Source organism: Podarcis bocagei (assembly GCF_964188305.1).
Source record: "Podarcis bocagei genome assembly, chromosome: 14".
NCBI lineage: Eukaryota > Metazoa > Chordata > Lepidosauria > Squamata > Lacertidae > Podarcis > Podarcis bocagei.
The window spans coordinates 1,195,550-1,216,102 of record NC_138139.1 but is presented as its reverse complement, the minus strand read 5'-3'; the positions used below and the strand labels follow the sequence as shown (position 1 = coordinate 1,216,102).

At 45.1% G+C, this 20,553-nt stretch overlaps 1 protein-coding gene across 3 annotated transcripts in view; it reads right to left on the bottom strand.

Annotated features, from left to right (window-relative positions):
• Positions 1–2,506: 2,506 nt before the first annotated feature.
• The window catches only part of CIB2 (calcium and integrin binding family member 2), a 41,332-nt gene continuing 23,285 nt past the window's right edge, over positions 2,507–20,553 (bottom strand). For 2 of the 3 annotated variants that reach the window (XM_081170711.1, XM_081170713.1), the window contains exons 3-5: positions 10,225–10,372; positions 8,364–8,559; positions 2,507–3,621 (exon numbers count right to left, since the gene is read on the bottom strand). In XM_081170711.1, coding sequence (XP_081026837.1) covers positions 3,600–3,621; positions 8,364–8,559; positions 10,225–10,372 — 366 coding nt within the window. In that variant the 3' untranslated portion in view covers positions 2,507–3,599. Of the gene's footprint in view, positions 3,622–4,267; positions 8,560–10,224; positions 10,373–20,553 lie in introns of all 3 variants that reach the window. The other variant, XM_081170712.1, reaches the window with a different exon arrangement.

Here is a 20,553-nt window from a genome sequence, read left to right as displayed (position 1 = left end):
CATCACAAGCCCCCCTTTCTCCTCCTTTCAGTGTCCCCTCATTTGCTTAGTTTTGCCCTAGAGCTGAGAAGTTTTTGTGCCAAGAGCCAAGTTCCCTCGTGCACAACCTTCCAGGGGCCACATGGACATCCTAAATGAATAAAAGCATAAATTCCAAAACTAAAGAAAAACAGTTGGGGGTCATTTAACAAAGTTCTGTTTTGGGTGGTGTATTTTGCTTATGAAAGAACATGTATATAGAAAAGTAACAGGAAGAGTCTCACCAGGAGACAACTCCTATAATGACTTTTGTCAAGCTGGTGCCCAGGGAATGCTTTTGGGCTACAACTCCCATCAGCCGCAGCCAGCACTGTGACACAGCACCCAACTGCCTCGCTTTGAGCAGGAGACCCCAAATTCACAGACCGGGGATATCACAGGACTATGGGGATTTTAGGAGCTACGCGGGTGGTGCTGTGGTCTAAACCATAGAGCCTAGGGCTTCCCGATCAGAAGGTCGGCGGTTCGAATCCCCGCGACGGGGTGAGCTCCCGTTGCTCGGTCCCTGCTCCTGCCAACCTAGCAATTCAAAAGCACGTCAAAGTGCAAGTAGATAAATAGGTACCGCTCAGGAGGGAAGGTAAACGGCGTTTCCATGCGCTGCTCTGGTTTCGCCAGAAGCGGCTTAGTCATGCTGGCCACCTGACCCGGAAAAACTGTCTGTGGACAAACGCCGGCTCCCTCAGCCAGTATAGCAAGATGAGCACCGCAACCCCAGAGTCGTCCGTGACTGGACGTAACTGTTAGGGGACCTTTACCTTTTTATGGGGATTTTCAGTACACCTTTTGGTCCATATAACTCTCTCCCCTAGGAATGGGGAATCTGTGTTTCTCCCTTTGCAATTGGACCACAACTCCCATCATCCCTTCCTCTTGGCCATGCTGGCTGGGGTTGATAGGACTGAAGTCAAGCAGGGCACCCTGCTGGGAATGGCTGCTGGGAGCTGTGGAGACTTTGGCCTCGCAAGTTTCAGCAGTGCCCTCTGCAATGCTAATATTTGGTCCCCTCCCCCGCCTCTCATGCTCAGTTTGACATCATTGTTGTGGTCCCCCTTCCCCCCATGGCAGTGTGCCCAGTGTGGCAGAAGTGGTCGCACTATCCTAAAACTGCCTCTGCTGGGAGGCAGCCATGTCTGGAATCCTGGGATGATGGTGTGACTCCACATAAGGCAACTTTCTACGTTGGATGAACTGTTTTCTTGTGGGCAGCCGTCACTTCTCCCCTCAGGAAGATCATCGGGAAAGATGCCAAGGATTGAATCTGGGACCTTCTGCCTGCCTGTCTGAAGGCCTTGGGCTGGTCCTGGTTAATTCCCACATGCTGTGGCAAGTTTCTTTGCCCCCTCTCTCTAGCAGCCATTAGGAGAAAGCATGAAAATTCACAATGCGATGGGACGGTGTCATGATAGGAAGAGAGAACTTGCTGGTCACATGTGAAATGGTAATAGGTGCCCTCTGTCCAGAGAGGCCTCCAGAATTGTCTTTATTTCTCCCCTGGTTTGGGAGTTCTGAATTACCTGGTCTTCTTTCCAAAGCAGAATGGATGCATTGATCCTCCTCCATCCCTTTTGGACAAGTTTCTCTTCAGAATTCAGAGTGAATTCAGTCCTTTTTAAAATCCTACCCCGTCCACATCACCAATGCACATGCAGACAATGATTTTTTTTAAACCCACAGAAGCATATCTACAAGCAATTGTAGTGTGATTTGTACACCTGTTTTGGTGTGATGATTTGTATAATCCACAGCAGCTGGTATTCAGATGCATATGCCTTTGACGGTAGAGGCAGAGCAGAGCCATTGTGCAGTGCTTTTTTGTGAAGTTTTAGCAAGACATGCATCAGTGTAACAAAGGGTGGGAACAATGCAAAGGAACCTAATAAAATGCTGCTTAACACACATGACAGTGTGGTGCAGTGGTTAAAGTGTTGGACTAAGACCAGGGAGAGACCAGGGTTCAAATCTCCACTCAGCCACAAAACTCATTGGGTAACCTTGGGCCAGTCACTACCTCTCTGCCTAACCTACCTCACAGAATAAGAAGAAGAAGAAGAGTTTGGATTTGATATCCCGCCTTTCACTCCCCTTCAGGAGTCTCAAAGTGGCTAACATTCTCCTTTCCCTTCCTCCCCCACAACAAACACTCTGTGAGGTGAGTGGGGCTGAGAGACTTCAATGAAGTGTGACTAGCCCAAGGTCACCCAGCAGCTGCATGTGGAGGAGCGGAGACGCGAACCCAGTTCCCCAGATTACGAGACTACCGCTCTTAACCACTACACCACACTGGCACCATACAGGGGTGTTGTGGGGAATAAATGAGGAGGGAAAGAACCATCTACACTACCTTGAGCTCCTTGAATAAAAAATGTGGGATATAAATTCAATGAATGAATATTAAAGCTCCTATTCCAGAACTAATTTCAGAAATCATTCTCATTATACCAGGCCAAAAAACCACCAAGAAGAATAAAATCAGGAGTAGTTTAATCATGGACAACTTGGATACAGAAGCCACAAATATGTATCAGAGCCCTTCTATAAGACTGTTAGAGAACAGTTATTGTACATGTGTGATTGTCATCCTGCCCCAGTTTTCAGCCAAGACTGGGCATGAAAAGAAAAGGAAGGAAGCTGGTTTTGTAGAGAGGGTATGAGAGCCAAGAGTCAGGGGTTGCTGTCATGCATTCGAGGAGGAAGATTGCATAGCTGGCTTTCTTTAAAAAGCAGGAGATGTCCTTATTCTTGGTGATGTACTTCCTCTTTACTTTTTCATGAGTATATTCTTGGCTTGATCTTGTGTGTGTGGTGGTTGTTTTGCAATATGTCAGAAATATTGAATTTAATATGAAACTAAATGAGACCCTCATTGGATGCCAGCAACATAATTCAAAAAGAGTCCATTTGAAGAAGAATTGTTTGCTAATATATGACACTTTAAAAAAAAAAGATAAATGTTTCAAGTTTCTTCAGGATGTGAGCATCCATACAATACTGGTTGCTTAAGCACCTAAAGCCAGCCCAGTGGCTCCCTGGGCACGGACACCCGTCTTCCATGATCACGGATGCAGCCACATCCATCTGTGTCAGGTGACAGCTCCAGACAGACGGTGCTACGCAACGGTGGAGACATCTCCTGTAAGGCCGGTTTTTATGTTTATCCATTACCTTCTGGGAGTCTCTACTAGATCACTCTTTCCTTTTTGCTTGGAGGGACAACAATATCAAATCTTTACAAATATAAAAATTGCAGGGAGACACACAGAGCAGCATCTGGTCTGGTTAAAACAATGTGGCCACCCCACAACTTTTCATCTGCCTGCCACATCACTGGCCAACGGTGACGGTGGGGGGAGCCAAATGTCTCCACAGGTTCATTCCAGATAAACAGCTTCTTCTCTTCATTACTGTGAAACTCTTGAGATTTGTTCACTCCTCTGTTACAGAATTCAGAGGAGGAGGCTGACATGTAGGCCCCCTCCCCCTGCAAACACATGCAGTGCTTGAGATTCAGAGAGGCAGGACAGGCATCAAATTATTCCCAGCAGCTCAGCCCAACATTTTCAGATTCGTATATGGAAGGTGCTGCAGAGACATAAACAAGATTCAAGGTAACAGCAGAGCAGAAGCATCACTTTGGAAGAGCTGACAAAGGTGAGATATAAATGCAGTAAATAAATGAAGTACAGACAAAACTCAGGTGTGTGTGTAGTGGATTAAATATTTTGTCACAAATATCTGAACAGTGGGCACACATCTTGGAGCCCCCCCTTCAAATACTTCAAATACTTGCAACATTTGAATTGTACAGTGGTACCTTGGGTGAAATACTTAATTCGTTCTGGAGGTCTGTACTTAACCTGAAACTGTTCTTAACCTGAAGCACCACTTTAGCTAATGGGGCCTCCTGCTGCCGCCGTGCCACCAGAGCATACTTTCTGTTCTCATCCTGAAGCAAAGTTCTTAACCTGAAGCACTATTTCTGGGTTAGCGTAGTCTGTAGCCTGAAGTGTATGTAGCCTGAAGCGTATGTAACCCGAGGTACTGCTGTACATGAAAGCAAACTGGTAAAGATCATAGAACCATAGAATTGTTGTTTGAATTTATATACCGCCCTATACCTGGAGGTCTGAGGGTGGTTCACAGAATTCTAGAATTCTAGAGTTGGAAGGGACCCCGAGGATCATCTAGCCCAACCCCAGCTGTACCAGGTGGGAATTGAACCTGCAACCTTGGCGTTATCAGAGGAGCTGGTGTCAGTCAGTAACTTGGCTGTGCCACTTTCTGCACTGGCTAAAATAGCTTCCAAGGGCAAGCACATAGCCATGCAATGCAGTAATCAAGCCAGGTTGCTATCAGGGGCTCAGATAACCCTGGGCAAGGCACTGTCGGTCTCTGTTGAAGCTATTGCTGCACCACCTGTACCAATCCATACAGATCTGTTTTTCAAAAAATAAAAAAGAGTTTTAGCTTCCACAATGATTTATAAAACAATTTCCTGTGGGAAATGTAACCAGTCTTGTAGAACAGAACACTTAAGCCATGGCCAGCTCTGAGTGCTAATGGGTCCATTAAAATACAAGCAGCCTCAAAATGATAACATTTTTTTAAAGTGAAATAAACCTACAGGGATCAAATTTTCTGAACCAGCCACTGCCTCAGTCATTTACAACTTATTCCTACTTCTGGACTCTGTCCAGCACAGACAATTTCCTCTGTCCTGGCCAGCTATTAGAGCAGAGGGATGGGCTGTCGCTGGAGTTTTTTTAGTTTTCCTCTTCCGCACTTGTAGGGAAGGGCTGCAGCTCCAGGGGTGCAGCATCTGCTTTGCATGCAGAAGGTATCGGGTTCAATCCCTGGACTTTAAACGTCTCCCATCTGAAACCTTGGAGAACTGCTGCCAGTCTGGGGAGGTCATACGGAGCTAGACGGACCAATTGTTTCATTGTTGTTTTATAGTTCGTGTGGCCTGTTGTCCACTGTGGATATGGCCAAAATCTGGATTTCCTGCATTGAGCTGGGTTGGGGGTGAACTAGATAACTTACCAGATCCCTCCAGCACTTCTATGCATATCTGCTTTTGCAAAACAAAAGAAAAACAAAAAAGATTTCAAAGAGTGAAATCCTTTCGAAAATATGCACGTAAGAACTTGGAACAGAGAGGCAATCATGATCTGGTGAGTTCCCTGTGCAGTATAAACAAAGGCAGCCCAGATGTACTGAGATGAAGCTGACTAATATTACAAGGAGTAATGAAAGTAACAATATACAGAAGCAGCAGGACAGTAACTCAAAGACACTGGGTTCCTCTGGCACCAACTCTTCCTCCTTTATGGAGTAATTTAAAACCCTCTGGGATTGCTGTCATTCTCAGGGATAGCGTGCACTTAGGGGGGAGGGATTATAAAGACCAGTCCAATATTTTGGATGCAAAAGACCAACATATCCACAAAATACATTTAAAGCACATTTAACACGGCTCCCCCACCACAGAGAAAGATTCTTGGGAAGTGTAGTTTACCCCTCACTGGGTTACAATTCCCAGCATCCTTAGCAAGCTACAGTTCCCAGGATTCTTTGGGAGAGAGCATGTGCTTTAAAAGTGTGTTTAGAATGATTTGATCAACTCTGCCTAGTCAAGCTATCTGTCCAGATTGCGACCCAGAGCTCCTGTGCCAGAAGGCCTACATTTCACAAGCAGCTGGGGGGGGATCAGCAGGTATTTGGACAGCGCCTCTTTAAAGTGCAGAAGGGGGTTGGCAGGAGGCTCGCAGGATTGAATCCATGTACCCCAAATGTCTCTGCACCCAGAGGAGGCCAATCTAGAACTCTTCACCCTGCCATTTACAGGAATTATCTGCTGTTTCCAAAGTTCAATGGTGAGTGTGGATCCTTATGTCGTCAAACCAACATTCTTGCATGTAATGCAATGGTTTCATCTTTTTATAATTGTACATTATACTATTGTAACCCATCCTAGGACCTCTCGATAGATAATGACAGGAAGACAGAGAGAAGGCAACAATGAATTTAACACAATGAAGTTAGAGTGCTTTCTCCTCCACCCCAATCCTCATCCCATCTCCTTCCATGACTATTTGTTTAATTTACATAGTGCCTTCTGGGCATTGCATTGAGGAAGTTCATTGTTTTAAAGAAAGTCCAGCCATTTAATTTAATTTAATAAACATGAATGATGCAAAGCAAGCGAAAGGGGAAGAATCAAATGAGAAAGTTTGGTGATCATGAGGGTCACTGCATGAGACAGTTCTGGAAAAGGGCAATTAGTCCCAGCTAGATGGGTGGAGGAATCCTCACAGGCTCAAATTAGAGTCAATAATCCTAAGGCTGATCAACCAATAGTTTGATTCAACATAAGGTGCCTTCCTATGATTGGTGGGCCTGTATTTCAATCCCAAAGCCCCCTGGAACTGTAGTTCAGTGGAAAGTTGAGTGAATTCCAGAAAGAAGCCTTGCAGCCCCCCAACAAATAAAAAAATAAATAAAAATTGTGGTTCTTTGGGTGAATTAAGTTAAAATTTATCAACGTAGATGTGCTACAACTTTCTTGTTTAGTAATGAGCCTAGTTGTTACCACTTAAAAGCAAGCCAAATCAAATATACAAGGGAGCTTTCTTCTTTTAAAAAAAGTATCATAATCCGATTGGTGGTTCTGTTTAATCATACAGTTAGAATATTTAACTTTTATTTTATATATATGAATATCTTTCTGTTTTTAGTGTATATTCAATGTATGTTACGTAACTCCTAAAATAAGTATCTGTTCCGGTAATGCTGACTATTTCAGTTCCAAAAAGGGAGAGAAGGTGGTATTTGAACCACAGCATTTGATTCATCAATCCTAATTTAATTAATTTTTTTCAACCCAATACACCACTTAAGCAGTAGGAACTGTTTGGGAAAAGGCTGTGCTGAAACTCTGAATCTTGTTATACCTGTAATTGAATTCCCCCATTAAGCAAATCCCAAATAAGAAAGAACCCAAACTCCGGTCTTTTGCTACTCCCTCTTGAGCAGTCCTTTCTAGTGGGTGGGTGTGGGTGTGCGCAGGCATGTGCATGTGCTGCTGCCCCATTGCAGTGATGCTAAATTCCTGGATTTCTTACCTTCACCTCGCAGGAGTAAAACCCTATCTTCAAAAGGAACTTGCAAGTTCCATCTGGAGATATCTGAGCGGTGGCTTTATCCTTTTCCTGTCTCTAGAGTGTTGTGGGGCAGAATGCAGCCAATGGTCTAGCCACCATTCTGTGTCCACTCGTGCAAGAACACTAGCAGATGGGTGAGTTGTTGTGCAAAGAGAAATTCAGTACAGCCGTTGCATTAGGTTAAACCCACTGAACAACCCTTTTCATGATCTCTGGCACCACAAAATTGCCAGCAACTTGCTTACGGTAGGTGTTCTCTTGCTCAGCTACATTCCACTGGTGCAAAGCATTTCACCGACACAGTAAGTACAACTGCTAAGTGATTTTAACTTGGCGCTACATTGGCTACAACCCAGTATCTTCAGGATCCTGACTGCACCTTCCTTTATGCTCTGCTCCTCCTCTCCACACATCTGCAAACAACGCTACAGAAGCAATGCCCTTATCCCATCCTGAAAGGAAAGCCTGCTCCTATTTAAATCATGGGGAAAGCTGTGGAAAGAAAATTTAAAATTCACGGCATGTAGTTCGCTAAAAGAAAACTATATGAAAATGATGTATAGATGGTATTTAACACCTGTAAAACTTGCTAAGATGTATAAAGACTCATCTAACTTATGTTGGAAATGTAAAGAAAAAGAAGGTACGTTTTTTCATATGTGGTGGACATGCAAAAAGGTAAAAGGCTTCTGGGAAATGATATACAATGAAATGAAAAAAATGTTTAAAAATATTAGGAGATGAAGTGCCAAAGAAGCAAAAGAGACTATTTATGTAGGCAACCACAGCTGCCAGAATGCTACTTGCCCAGAAGTGGAAAGAAGAGGACGTCCCAATAAAAGAAGAATGAAAGACTAAGATGATAGACTATACTGAAATGGCAAAATTAACCGTGAAGATCAGGCACCAAGACGAAGGAAAATTTAATCAAGAATGGGGGGAAACTATAGAGTATTTTAAAGAACACTGTAAAAATGTTGAAACATTAGCAGGGTGGTTGTAGCATTTATGAACTAAAGGTAAAATTAGGATGTGAAAATGAATTTGAAATTAAGTGAAGAAAAATAGTTATATGCAAAGAGAATAAAGGGGGGAATGGAAACTGGTGGGTAAGGGGAAGTCAATCAATTCTGGGAGCATTGCAAATGCTTATACATGTACCTGAGGAAATCAGGTGCTTTGGAAATCATGTTTTCAAAATCAGAAAATCCAAGCTTGCCATCACCGTCCATATCCGCTTCGTCAATCACTTTTTCGCAGACCAGGCTCACCTCTTCCTCTGTCAGCTCTTCTTTTGTCAAATTGTTGAGGGTTTTTTCCAGATCAGATTTACAAATGAAGTTGTCTGTGTTAAAATCTGGGCAAGCAAAGATGGGAGAAAACAGGTGGTCGATATGCCTCTTCTCCAAGGACACCGTAAGCCCAAAGGGAACCCCTGGATGGCAGGTGACTAAAGGATGTGTGAACGTTATCTCAGTCAGGAATATCAGAAGAGCTCTGCTGGACTGAACCATTCATCCAGAATCCTGCCAACAAGATACCTCTGAAAATCCCACCAATGGGGACTGTTTGTCCCCCAGCAACTGGAATTGAGAAGTGGGCATGAAGGTCTCACTCTTAGCCATCACGATTCATGGGTCACATCCAGATCATAATTCAAATCAAATTTAAAGCACATGGACTTGGGAACCATAGTTTGCCCCCTCACAGCTACAGTTCCCAGGATGCCTGGAGGAAGCCACGTGCATTCAATATATGTTGTGGCTGTGGCCACAGTTCAGAGCTGAGGAGAGACCATGACTTCACCTGCTTCCTGTCCCTGTTCACGGCTCCTCATCTGCTTCACGGCCAGGGGAAGGCTCAGGTCTGTGGCCCAGAAGGCTTTACAGCACGGGGGGGGGGGGGTTCCACAGAGTTTAGAGCTACAGGGGCGACTTTTCCAAGTAACCATTAAGTGACCATTACAGTCCTCCCCAGTTCCACTTTACAAAACAGCAGGCCAAGGGGGTGAATTCGGCAGGTGTTGGCTGCTCTACACCAGGTGCTTGCCGATTAATCTTGCAAATACATGAGAATGGCAATTAAAAGGCCATTGCATTGATTTGTTTTATTGTCTTTGGCCCAAGAAGCAGGATTAGCATCAGCCCTATTTAATTATAGAGCTGCAGAATGACATTTAGCATGTTGGGTAATTGTCAGTAAAACAGTCAGCATGGATTTATTTGCAAAAGCTCTGGTATCTGGTAGGTCATTCTGAAATAAAGAAAATAAATCAGAAAGTGTTTTTTTAAAAAATATTGGGCCCCCACCTCACCCAAAAAACGCTTTGGTGAAATTTAAAAGCAGCTGTTATACTAAATCAATTATATGCTTCTGAGAATGTTGCTTCTCAGAAGCCCAAGGTTTTTTTTTGGTTTTTTTTTTAAATTGCAGTTGTTCCATAAGGCAAGAGTGAATGCACCATTGCCAACTACACAGCACCCCCAGGAAGCTGAGGGAATCATAGAGTTGGAAGGGACCCTTGAGGGTCATCTAGTCCAACCCCTGCCATGCAGTTTACCCATGAGATCGCCTTACTTCACATATGCCCCTTCAGCTGCTTCAATCTGCAGAACTGCCAGAGGTGTCGCATAATATTCATTCCGCATTGTAAAAAAATCTGTATCTTAGTGTGGCAGAACCTATACTTTGGAACTCCCTGTCTATTGACCTCAGCCTTCACTGAACTCTTTCTGCGCCTGCTGGGTTGGACTCGATGGCCCTTGTGGTCTCTTCCAACTCTACGATTCTATGATTCCTCCTTCAATGCTAAAATCTTTTTTTGTAGACAAGCCTACGCTGATATGTAGAACTTTGTTGTGTGTTTTAATCTGTTTTAATTTATCACTTATTTATTTATTACATTTTTATTTACAATTAAGCAATGTATAAATTTTATTAAATATAAATCTGAAATGGACCAAAACAAAATTCCCTTCCCTTCTGGTCGATGTTCTAACCCAATGCCAATTCCTCTCCTTACCATAGACCTTGAAGGCGTAGATTGCTTTGAGCTCTCGAGGGGCCGTTTCGCTGAGTACAGAGAACATGTCAACAAAGTCATTGAAGCTGAGGCTCCCCTCGTCATCGTCAGAAAAGGAGTGGACAATCCTCTCCCGGAAGGGGTTCTCCTGCAGAAAGACAGAATGCATGAGCAACTTGCAGATTTGCTTCTCTTTTAAAAAGAAACCCAAAAAGGCAGCACTTTAGCTGAAACACTCCTTTAAAAGTCTCTCTGTATCACCCAAAACAAGTGTACAACCAGGGCTTTTTTCCCAGGGGGCACTCAAGGGTGTTACAGTACCAGCACCTCTTTTTTGTTGTTAAAAAGTGCGGCACTTATGGTTACAACTTCATGCTGAGTACCGGGATCTATTTTTCTAGGGGAAAAAACACTGTGTACAACCTAATACAAAATCCCAATTATAAGTAAGAACTCTGAATCCCCACAAGAGATCACTGGTGAAAAGTCCATTTCACTGAGTTTTTCTCAAGCTCCTGCAAATCATTGGTGCTTTTCAACTCCTGAGGAATGACTAGTTGCTCCCAGCTACTCGAAAGTATAGACCAGGGGTCTGCAACCTTTAAGACAAAAAGAGCCACTTGGTTAAAGACACTGGCAGGATTTGATTAACTTCAACAGCGTATGATCAAATAGATAAATGTATAAAATACATGACATAATGAAAATATATGATACTTACCAAAGGGGAGGAAGGAAGTCCAAAGCTCAACAGAGCTAATGTTATGTATGAGATGTATTAATACAATGAATGTATTGGAATGTATATTTGATGAAAACTAATAAAAATTTAAGTTGAAAAGGAAAAAAAAGAGCCACTTGGACCCGTTTCTGAAGAAAAAAAAACTGGGAGCCACAAAACTCGTAATTATAAAAATAACTTTTTTGTCACTTTTTTATTATTTCTTTGTTTGACCCCTCGGAATTACTCCTCCTCATAGAAATAAACGTTAAATTAACAAGTTACCTTTTTTGTGTGACTAACGCACGCACCACCCCCATGCGACTTCACAGCCAGTACAGCGCCCGCCACAGTGGGGAGTGTCGGGGCGCACAATGCGCCTCCTCCCCTCGCTAGTATCCACCCCAGAGCCGCGGCAAAGGTGTAAAAGAGCCACATGCGGCTCCGGAGCCGCGGGTTGCAGACCCCTGGTATAGACGCTCTGTCTCCCAACCCTCGGCTTGTCTTGGGAGGTGACTTCAGTGCCCAGATTGGCCTTGTTTCCCCACAAAATACAATATTATCTGGACTAAACTTGGAGGACAAACCCAAAATCTGTCAGAGGGCAGCAATGAACACCACCTCTAACCACACTGGGAAATATCTTTGTGAACTTATAATTAAGCATAACCTTTTGTTATGCAATGGGCATGGTCAAGGGGATCAAGAGGGTTATTTTACTTTTTTAAAAAAATAATTTTAACATTTAACAATCCAATCATATCACATTAGTTAATCCGAATTATACCAATACATATCATAAAATCCAAATATTTTGCCGAATTTTTAATTTTTTTGTTGGGGGTACCCATGCTTCGAGTTCAGTAAGGATCCAATCATCTCATATTTCTGCTGCTTTAATGTTCACAAGTCCAATCTTCTTGTTGTTATCGTTTTTCTTCTTAATAACCTCTGAGTTGTTTCCACAGGTGAGTTGAAGCAAGCATTATTATGTTTCTGTGTGGACTTTCACGCTGATCCAAAAGTCCTATTTGAGTGGCAGGCACCATTTTGACAGTTCCGATGAAACAAAGTCTAAGCGTCTGCTCATTAATTTTCCCAGACCAGTTGCTCCATAAATCAGCCTTTCCAGGGGAGTTTTTGCCAAATCAGACGTACAATCCAAACATGATAACAGAACAGTGGCTTGCCTCCCCCTTTGACTGTAAATCGAGGGTTACTTTACTTTTATCTCCCCCAGAAGCTTTACTAGCACCATAGATTATATCCTAACATCCAATAATGTGCCAATTGACTGAGACACCTTTAGGATAATTCCCAGAGCTGAAAGTGACCACTTTCCACTTGAGTTATCTCTGACATCATTCGTTTCTCCTGCCTTTCCTAAATTATTGGATGAAACGGAATATCTGATACTTGGAAAGAGGAGGTTAAAATGGAATGCACAGGTCCAAGAAAAAATGATTCAGATCCTGGATTTCATGAATTTGCTTTATTAAAGGGGGAAATGTTGTTAGAAACAGGAAACATAATCAGACTTTATTAGAACATAATCAACCAAATGCGCCCACTGATGTCCACAGCTAGTGAGTAAAAAATAAAAATTTTCAAAGACAGACTTGGTTTGATAAGGAATGTCAGAATAGCAAAAAATGCCTATCTTAGAAAATTGAAGTTAAAACATGACAAGCACAATCTTGCTCTACAAGCTGAGGTAGCCCAATTATGATACAATTATAAATTATTACTTAAAAACAAGAAACAAATATATTATGAGCAACAGTGGAAAGCATTGGGAGATGCAGCACTTCAAAAGAACTCACGAAAAATTTGGCATCTCGTTGCCCAAGGTACAAATGGGCTGGGATACTCGTTAGAAGTATCTGTTCAAGGAAAGGATTGGGTGACATATTTTACAGGAATATACAGCCCCCGCTCTGACTCATCCTCACAAGTTTACTATACTCAGTTATTAGAACTGTCAGAATGGCCAGACATCACACCCAATCAGATTAAGAGGCTAATCGTAAGCCAACTAGCCAATAAAGCTCCAGGAGAAGACATGGTCCCAATGGAGATCTACAGTGGTACCCCGCAAGACGAACGCCTCGCAAGACGGAAAACCCGCTAGACGAAAGGGTTTTCCGTTTTGGAGGCGCTTCGCAAAACGAATTTCCCTGTGGGGTTGCCTCGCAAGACGACAGCCCATAGGGAAATCTCCGGGACAGCGGGGAAGCGCAGCGCGTCTTCCCCACTGTCCTCGGACCTCCTCCCTCCGCGCGGCATCGGAACGAAGCTCCGATGCCGGGCGGGGGGGGAACGCCTCCTCCCTCTGCGCGGCATCGGAACGAAGCTCCGATGCCGGGCGGGCGGGGAACGCCTCCTCCCTCCGCGCGGCATCGGAACGAAGCTCCGATGCCGGGCGGGGGGGGGGAACGCCTCCTCCCTCCGCGCAGCATCGGAACGAAGCTCCGATGCCGGGCGGGGGGGGAACGCCTCCTCCCTCCGCGCGGCATCGGAACGAAGCTCCGATGCCGGGCGGGGGGGAACGCCTCCTCCCTCCGCGCGGCATCGGAACGAAGCTCCGATGCCGGGCGGGGGGGGGGAACGCCTCCTGCCTCCGCGCGGCATCGGAACGAAGCTCCGATGCCGGGCGGGGGGGGAACGCCTCCTCCCTCCGCGCGGCATCGGAACGAAGCTCCGATGCTGGGAGGGGGGGGACGCCTCCTCCCTCCGCGCGGCATCAGAACGAAGCTCCGATGCTGGGCGGGGGGGGGAACGCCTCCTCCCTCCGCGCGGCATCGGAACGAAGCTCCGATGCCGGGCAGGGGGGGAACGCCTCCTCCCGCCGCCCAGCTTCGGATGGCTTTCCTGAAGACTTGGGGTGGGAGGAGGGTTTTCCTTCCCACCGCCAACATTCAGAATGCTGTTCTGAATGTTGGCGGCCGGGAGGAAAAACCCTCCTCCCACGCAAGCCCCAGGAACAGAGGGAAAGCGCTGCGCGCCTTCCCCTCTGTTCCCGTACCTGTCCTGAAGGCTTGCGGTGCGGAGAAAAGCCCTTCTCCGCACCGCCAGCCTGGCAAGCGGTTTCCCTAGGAACGCATTAATTGATTTTCAATGCATTCCTATGGGAAACCGTGCTTCGCAAGACGAAAAACTCGCAAGAAGAAAAAACTTGCGGAACCAATTAATTTCGTCTTGCGAGGCACCACTGTATAAGATAAGACCGGATTTCTGGTCACCCATTTTTGCAAAACTGTTTTCATACATTAACAGCTCAGGTCGCATACCAGAAGGGTGGAAACTGAGTATAATTGCCCCAATATATAAGGAGAAGAAGAAGAGTTTGGATTTGATATCCCGCTTTATCACTACCCGAAGGAGTCTCAAAGCGGCTCACATTCTCCTTTCCCTTCCTCCCCCACAACAAACACTCTGTGAGGTGAGTGGGGCTGAGAGACTTCAAAGAAGTGTGACTAACCCAAGGTCACCCAGCAGCTGCATGTGGAGGAGCGGAGATGTGAACCCGGTTCCCCATCAACCATGCTAAGTCCAAGATTCTGATTTTCTCCAGAAGCCGGAGACTATACAAATGGAAGCTTGGTGGAGCAAAAATAGAGCAAGTCCTAAAATTTCAATATCTAGGAGTTATTTTTCAATACAACTTGGGATGGAAAGCTCAAATTCAACACCTACTTAACAAGGCCAAAACCCTGTCATATGCGCTCCTCCGATTTTTCTTTTCGGACGGAGCTCTGCATGTTCCCTTGGCCCTAAAGGTGTTCAAGGCAAAAGTGGTTGCAGTGCTTGCTTATGCTGCCCCGCTCTGGGCCGTGATGACAGACCTTGCTCCCCTTGAGACTCTGCAAAGCCAATTCCTTCGTCGGCTCCTAATGCTCCCCCTGTGCGTAAGCAACGCAGCCATGCGACTAGAATTGAAGATCGCATCCTTAGAAACTTGCCTGTGGAAGCAAGTCTTCAATTACTGGTTATCATTGTGGCATAGATTACCAAACCATTACCTTGTCCAATGCTTATGGCGAGATGAATTCTCCAGCCTTTGGACTAGTAAAATTCATGCCAAACTCCTGAGCTATGGAATCTCTCCCTCAGATTCCCTAAAACTAGACCAAATCACTGCTCAAAGACTGATCCGTCAAAGACTGGATGACATCGACTTACAGCAAAATTATATGCTGGGGGGAGGTGTCTGTTCGCCCCAGAACATTGGTATCACTTTAACTTATTGCGTTCCATCATACCTCTCCTCCCTTTCGACTGTTGCCCATAGACTGGCATTCACCAAAGCGAGGTTCAACGTTTTCCCCTCCAATGTCCTGAGACATAGATTCTCAAAGGGCCAAGACCCCGCCACGTGCGAATGTGATAAGGTGACGCCGGAGTCGCTTCAGCACATTATGTTCACTTGCCCCTTGTTCAATGTGCCACGGGCAAATTTGTTGGGATCAACCATACAGAAACTAGAGGGTACCCCACCAAAATTCCACCTTGCCCAAATCTTGCAGGATAAGGATTCCCACACGACCCTGAAAGTGGCTAGGTTCCTGGTCGCTGTCCTCTCCCAAAAGCGATGCCAAGGAGCGTTACAAGCTAATTAAGGCATAGCATGCCTTTCCATCTTATAGTATTTTATTGTTATAGTGGTGTTTTAGCGACTGTTTTTTTTTTTTTCCCCCACGGCACAAGCTGTCACTTATGTGTTGTTTTTACCTGTATGGGCCTATGGCCGCAATAAATATTATCTATCTATCTATCTATCTAACCCGGTTCCCCAGATTACAAGACTACCGCTCTTAACCACTACACCACACTGGCTGGTGGTGATAAGAAAAATCCTGCCAATTATAGACCCATTAGTTTGTTAGATGTAGCCTCCAAACTATATGCCAGGCTCCTTCTTGGGAGACTGGAAGAATGGGCAGATACAAATAAGGTGATATCTGAAGCCCAGGCAGGTTTCCAAAGAGGGAAATCCACATAGGACCAGTGCTTTCTGCTATGTAAATACATCCATAATTTGAAGCAAAAACTATATGTTGCTTTTATCGATCTAAAGTCAGCCTTCGATACGGTTCCTAGACATGCACTGTGGCAGAAATTAGAAAAGACAAATATAGACCCCCGTCTATTATTTCTCATCAAAACATTATAATACTGACACATCAATACAAGTAAAGGTGGATCTGGCCGGCCATCTTACTGCTAGAATTAATGCCATTACTGGAGTCAAACAGGGATGCATTTTGGTGCCTTTCTTGTTTAATTTTTATATTAATGACATGGTTAAAGAACTGGAGGGCCTACAGTTTGCCCCTGTCACAATTCTCGACCAAAAACTCTCAGTTTTAATGTATGCTGATGACCTAGTACTTGTATCTAGAACCCAGGTGGGCCTGAGATGGCTGCTTGCGAAATTAAGTTCATATTGCACGAGGAATGCTTTATCTATAAAATGTGATAAGACACAGGTCATTGTATTTGGGAAGCGCCCTAAAAAGCATGTTTGGTACCTAGATGAACACATCATAAACCAAGTAAATACGTTTAAATATCCGGGATTTGTTTATTCAGAAGCAGCATCTTGGAATATACAGCTCTCCAATATTAAATTTGCAAGCCTTTAAATCAGCAAAAGCTATTTTGAAAGTCGCTGTTTGTAAAGGTGGAAATCTGCTTAACCCAGCTCTATCTGTGTATAAAGCCAAATCAATGGCCCAGATTTTATATGGTGCAGAGGTTTGGGGTACCTCAAAGGTCTCTGGTTTGGAACTCCCGCAGAATTATTTTTAAGAGTCCTTTTAGGTTTACCCAGAGACATGCAATCTGCCATGGTCAGGTTGGAGACTCGCATGTTGAGCATAGAGAGCCAAATAGATAAAAGAATCCTCTGCTACTGGTTTAGAATTCAACAGATGGACAACGCTAGGCTACCAAAAAAATGCCCAATTGAGCTCTCAAATGGATTACCCCTTAAAAACTGGGTACATCACGCTGCCCAACTGATGGGCGAATATGACCTCTCAGTGACTGAGATCAAATAACTTCCCTTATATTCCCAGAAAAACATTTTTAAATGAACCATAAGGGCAGTGGCAATTAAAAACAACCTAAACTCTATGTACACATCCACATGCACCCCATTATATTTTAAACTTAGAGAGGCCCATGAACAAACACCTTCTTTCAATGAACTGACTTTTGTACAACTTCGGAAAGCTTTTACAGAGTTACGATTAAATACAATAAACTCTGCTTATAGAGATGGGAGACACAGAGGCATACCAACAAACAAACGTGTTTGCATTAGGGGATGTCCTGAAGTAGAGGACCTTGCGCTGCCCCTTATATAATGAAGCAAGAGAATGATTTTTAGCACCTATAATGACAAGCTCCCCTGGCCAGAACCCCTCTGACATGATTTTATATCTGCTCGCAGACATAGATAAGTATGTGACCTGGCCTGTAGCACTCTTTGCAATCGCCGCTAGGAAAATTAGAGCAAATTATATAGCCAAGATAGCCACCAACTGTAAAGGAGATGAATTTATTTGACCCTACCTACAATTTATTTGACCCTACAAGCTAAAGGGTCATTTTGTGGGTTAAACCACAGAGCCTAGGACTTGCCAATCAGAAGGTCAGCGGTTCGAATCCCCGCGATGGGGTGAGCTCCCGTTTTCTCAGTCCCAGCTCCTGCCAACCTAGCAGTTCAAAAGCACGTCAAAGTAGATAAATAGGTACAACTCCGGCGGGAAGGTACACGGCGTTTCCGTGCGCTGCTCTGGTTCGCTAGAAGCGGCTTAGTCATGCTGGCCACATGACCCAGAAGCTGTACGCCGGCTCCCTCGGCCAGTAAAGCGAGATAAGCGCCGCAACCCCAGAGTCGGCCACGACTGGACCTAATGGTCAGGGGTCCCTTTACATCAAGATATATTCTATCTTTATCACCAAACTCCGAATATAATTGCATACTGTATTAATTAACATTATTTTTAATATATTAGTGGACATGTGGTGATTTTAGCCTATAAATTTGTTCAAAGTCTTAACCTGTATATTAAGGTACTTCTATAGCTCTGTTTAGAGTAGGTAATGTTTTGATAATATAAATGTTTAAAGTTTTTTGTATTAATTCAGCATATTTCCTTTTAACTGTTGAATGATTCTGTGTACATTGCAGTATCCTTTGGCTATGTGCAATAAAACTGACTGACTGGCTGACTAGTTGCACAGGTAAAGCTGCAAATGTCAGATGGCTGGAGCCTCTAAGTTAACTGGTGGAAAAGAAGCGTGAAAGTAGAGCTGCAAGAATGGATAAGCTTTTCCAGGCTGGGGGCTTGAGGTTCCTACCCATGTCCCAGGGCTTCCCCTTCAAGACTTCCCAAGTGGTAGGACCAGGAGCAGCCTGCTAGTGGCACAGGTGCTCCGGGTGAAAGCCCAGTGGTTCATGGGAGATGTACTTTTCAGCACAGCAGGGTAGGGACTGACTTCATTCTCCCCAGGCAACCCCATCCCTACTCTTACTACCACCCAGGACGTCAGGAAGGGAAACAGTGTTTTGGCAAGTAGAGGGGCTGGGAAGGAGTTTGTTCAGAGGGCTAGAGAAAGCAGGCAGGGAGGGCAGCGGGGAGCCGGGATTTTGTGAAGCCTGTCTCGCCAAAGCTTACATCCCAGCCCAAGTTGGAAAAGCAGTGTATCATGGGAAGCTGCCTTCTGCTGACTCAGATAGTTTGCACATCACTCTCAGTCCCGTCTGCACTGACGGCCACAGTTTTCCAAGGTTTCAAGAAGAAATCTCCTAGTCCTACCTGGAGAAGTTAGGAATTCAACTGGAGACCTTTGGCCTGCAAAGTCTGTGCTCTCTCTCCCCTTCTCCTAGATGGGCTCCCTTCCCAGGTGGATGAGCCCCATCTGCCCCTCACTTCCCTCCACAGCACGGGCAGAAACTGCCTTCTTGACCGTTGGACCCACTCTTGGTCTCATCTACTCAGTCCGCCAGTTCCAGCAACACAGGAAGCTCCCTTATACAAAGTCAGGCCATTGGTCCATCTCCTTCAACACTGTTTACACTGACCGGGAGCAGCTCTTTTGGGTTTTAGGAAGGATATTTCCCAGCCCCTACCTGGAGATGCCTTGCACATGCCAAGAATATTCCATACTGCTTCCTCTAAAGTGATGCCAATGTGGCCACACAAGGCACATTTCTTTTCTTGCAGTCCCTGTACACAAGTCCCCTGCCAGTCCACCGGGAGGATGGGCCAGGCTGGGACGAAACAGTAAGACATGCCTTTCCATTGCAAAAAGCAGAGCAGAGCCATTTGCCGTCTCCCCCCATGCCCAGGTTGGAACGTGAGCAGCAGCCGTCTGAAGAGTTATTATCTGCACCCAGACATAACATCCTGGGCAAACCAGGACTTCAGCAGCCTCTCTCTCCTTTCCACGCCCTGCATTACCACCAACTGGTTTCTCTTACAACTGAGTATATTGCCACAGGATCCAGTTACGGTGATGGCAGTTTGCAAAGTGATGAATTAAGGACACTCAGAAGCAGGTAATGAACCTAAATCGTACCGCAGGGCTGCACTCTTATGCCAGGGGCCCCCATGCGGTCTGCCAACAAATGTTATCTGGCCCTCAGGTGACCCTACCTAATTTTAATTGAAGTGCAGAGAAAAAATGCCCACAATTTCATTCATTTGGGGGAATTCCCCCCCCAAAAAAAAAGTTGAAAGAGTTGGAGAATATTGGGGTGCTCCAATGCATGCAGTGGCTACTCAAGAGGTCTGGATCATACAGTCAGGAACACCTGCATCCTGCTCTCCTGGGCCAAATTCCTCCCCTTCAGAGGAGCTGATGGAGTGGGATGGGGGAAGCAACATTCATGTCTGCTTGTGTGAGTTGCCAACCTGAGCTCCACTTCAAGGTGCGACCCCGAACTTGAACTTCTGCTGAAAACCCTCAACTTGCTGCAACCTCCACCTGGAACCCACCAGTGTGTGGGCCACTGGCTGAGTTCCTGAGCCAGGAAGACTCATCTAGACATACTGAGAAATGCAAGTAAACACTGTCTTCCAAATGGGGATGGACACGTGGCAGGCACCATGCCATTCATCATGCCAGGAGTTAGGCCACTCTCACTCTTCTTCAGCCTGCAATAAATCATGGAAACCCTGAGTCCACCTTCCATGTGAAGGCACAGGTTCATACAAGCAGCACCTCCATGACATGCTGGCTTAAGCAGGTGACCACCACCTTGCTTAATAATAATAATAATAATAATAATAATAATAATAATAATAATAATAATTTGTAGCCCATCCATCTGACTGGGTTGCCCTTCCATAGGAGGCTGTTCCACAGGGTGGGCGCCACTACCAAGAAGGCCCTCTGCCTGCTTCCCTGCAACCTCACTTCTTGCAGTGAGGGAACCGCCAGAAGATCCTTGGAGGTGGACCTCAGTGTCTAGGCTCCATATTGTATGTTGTGATCTTCCATTTTGCAATCTGATGAATTGGTACCTTTTTCTCCCCTCCACCTTCCTTTGTTCCATACTGAGCATACAAATATATCATATGGCAACTGATCAT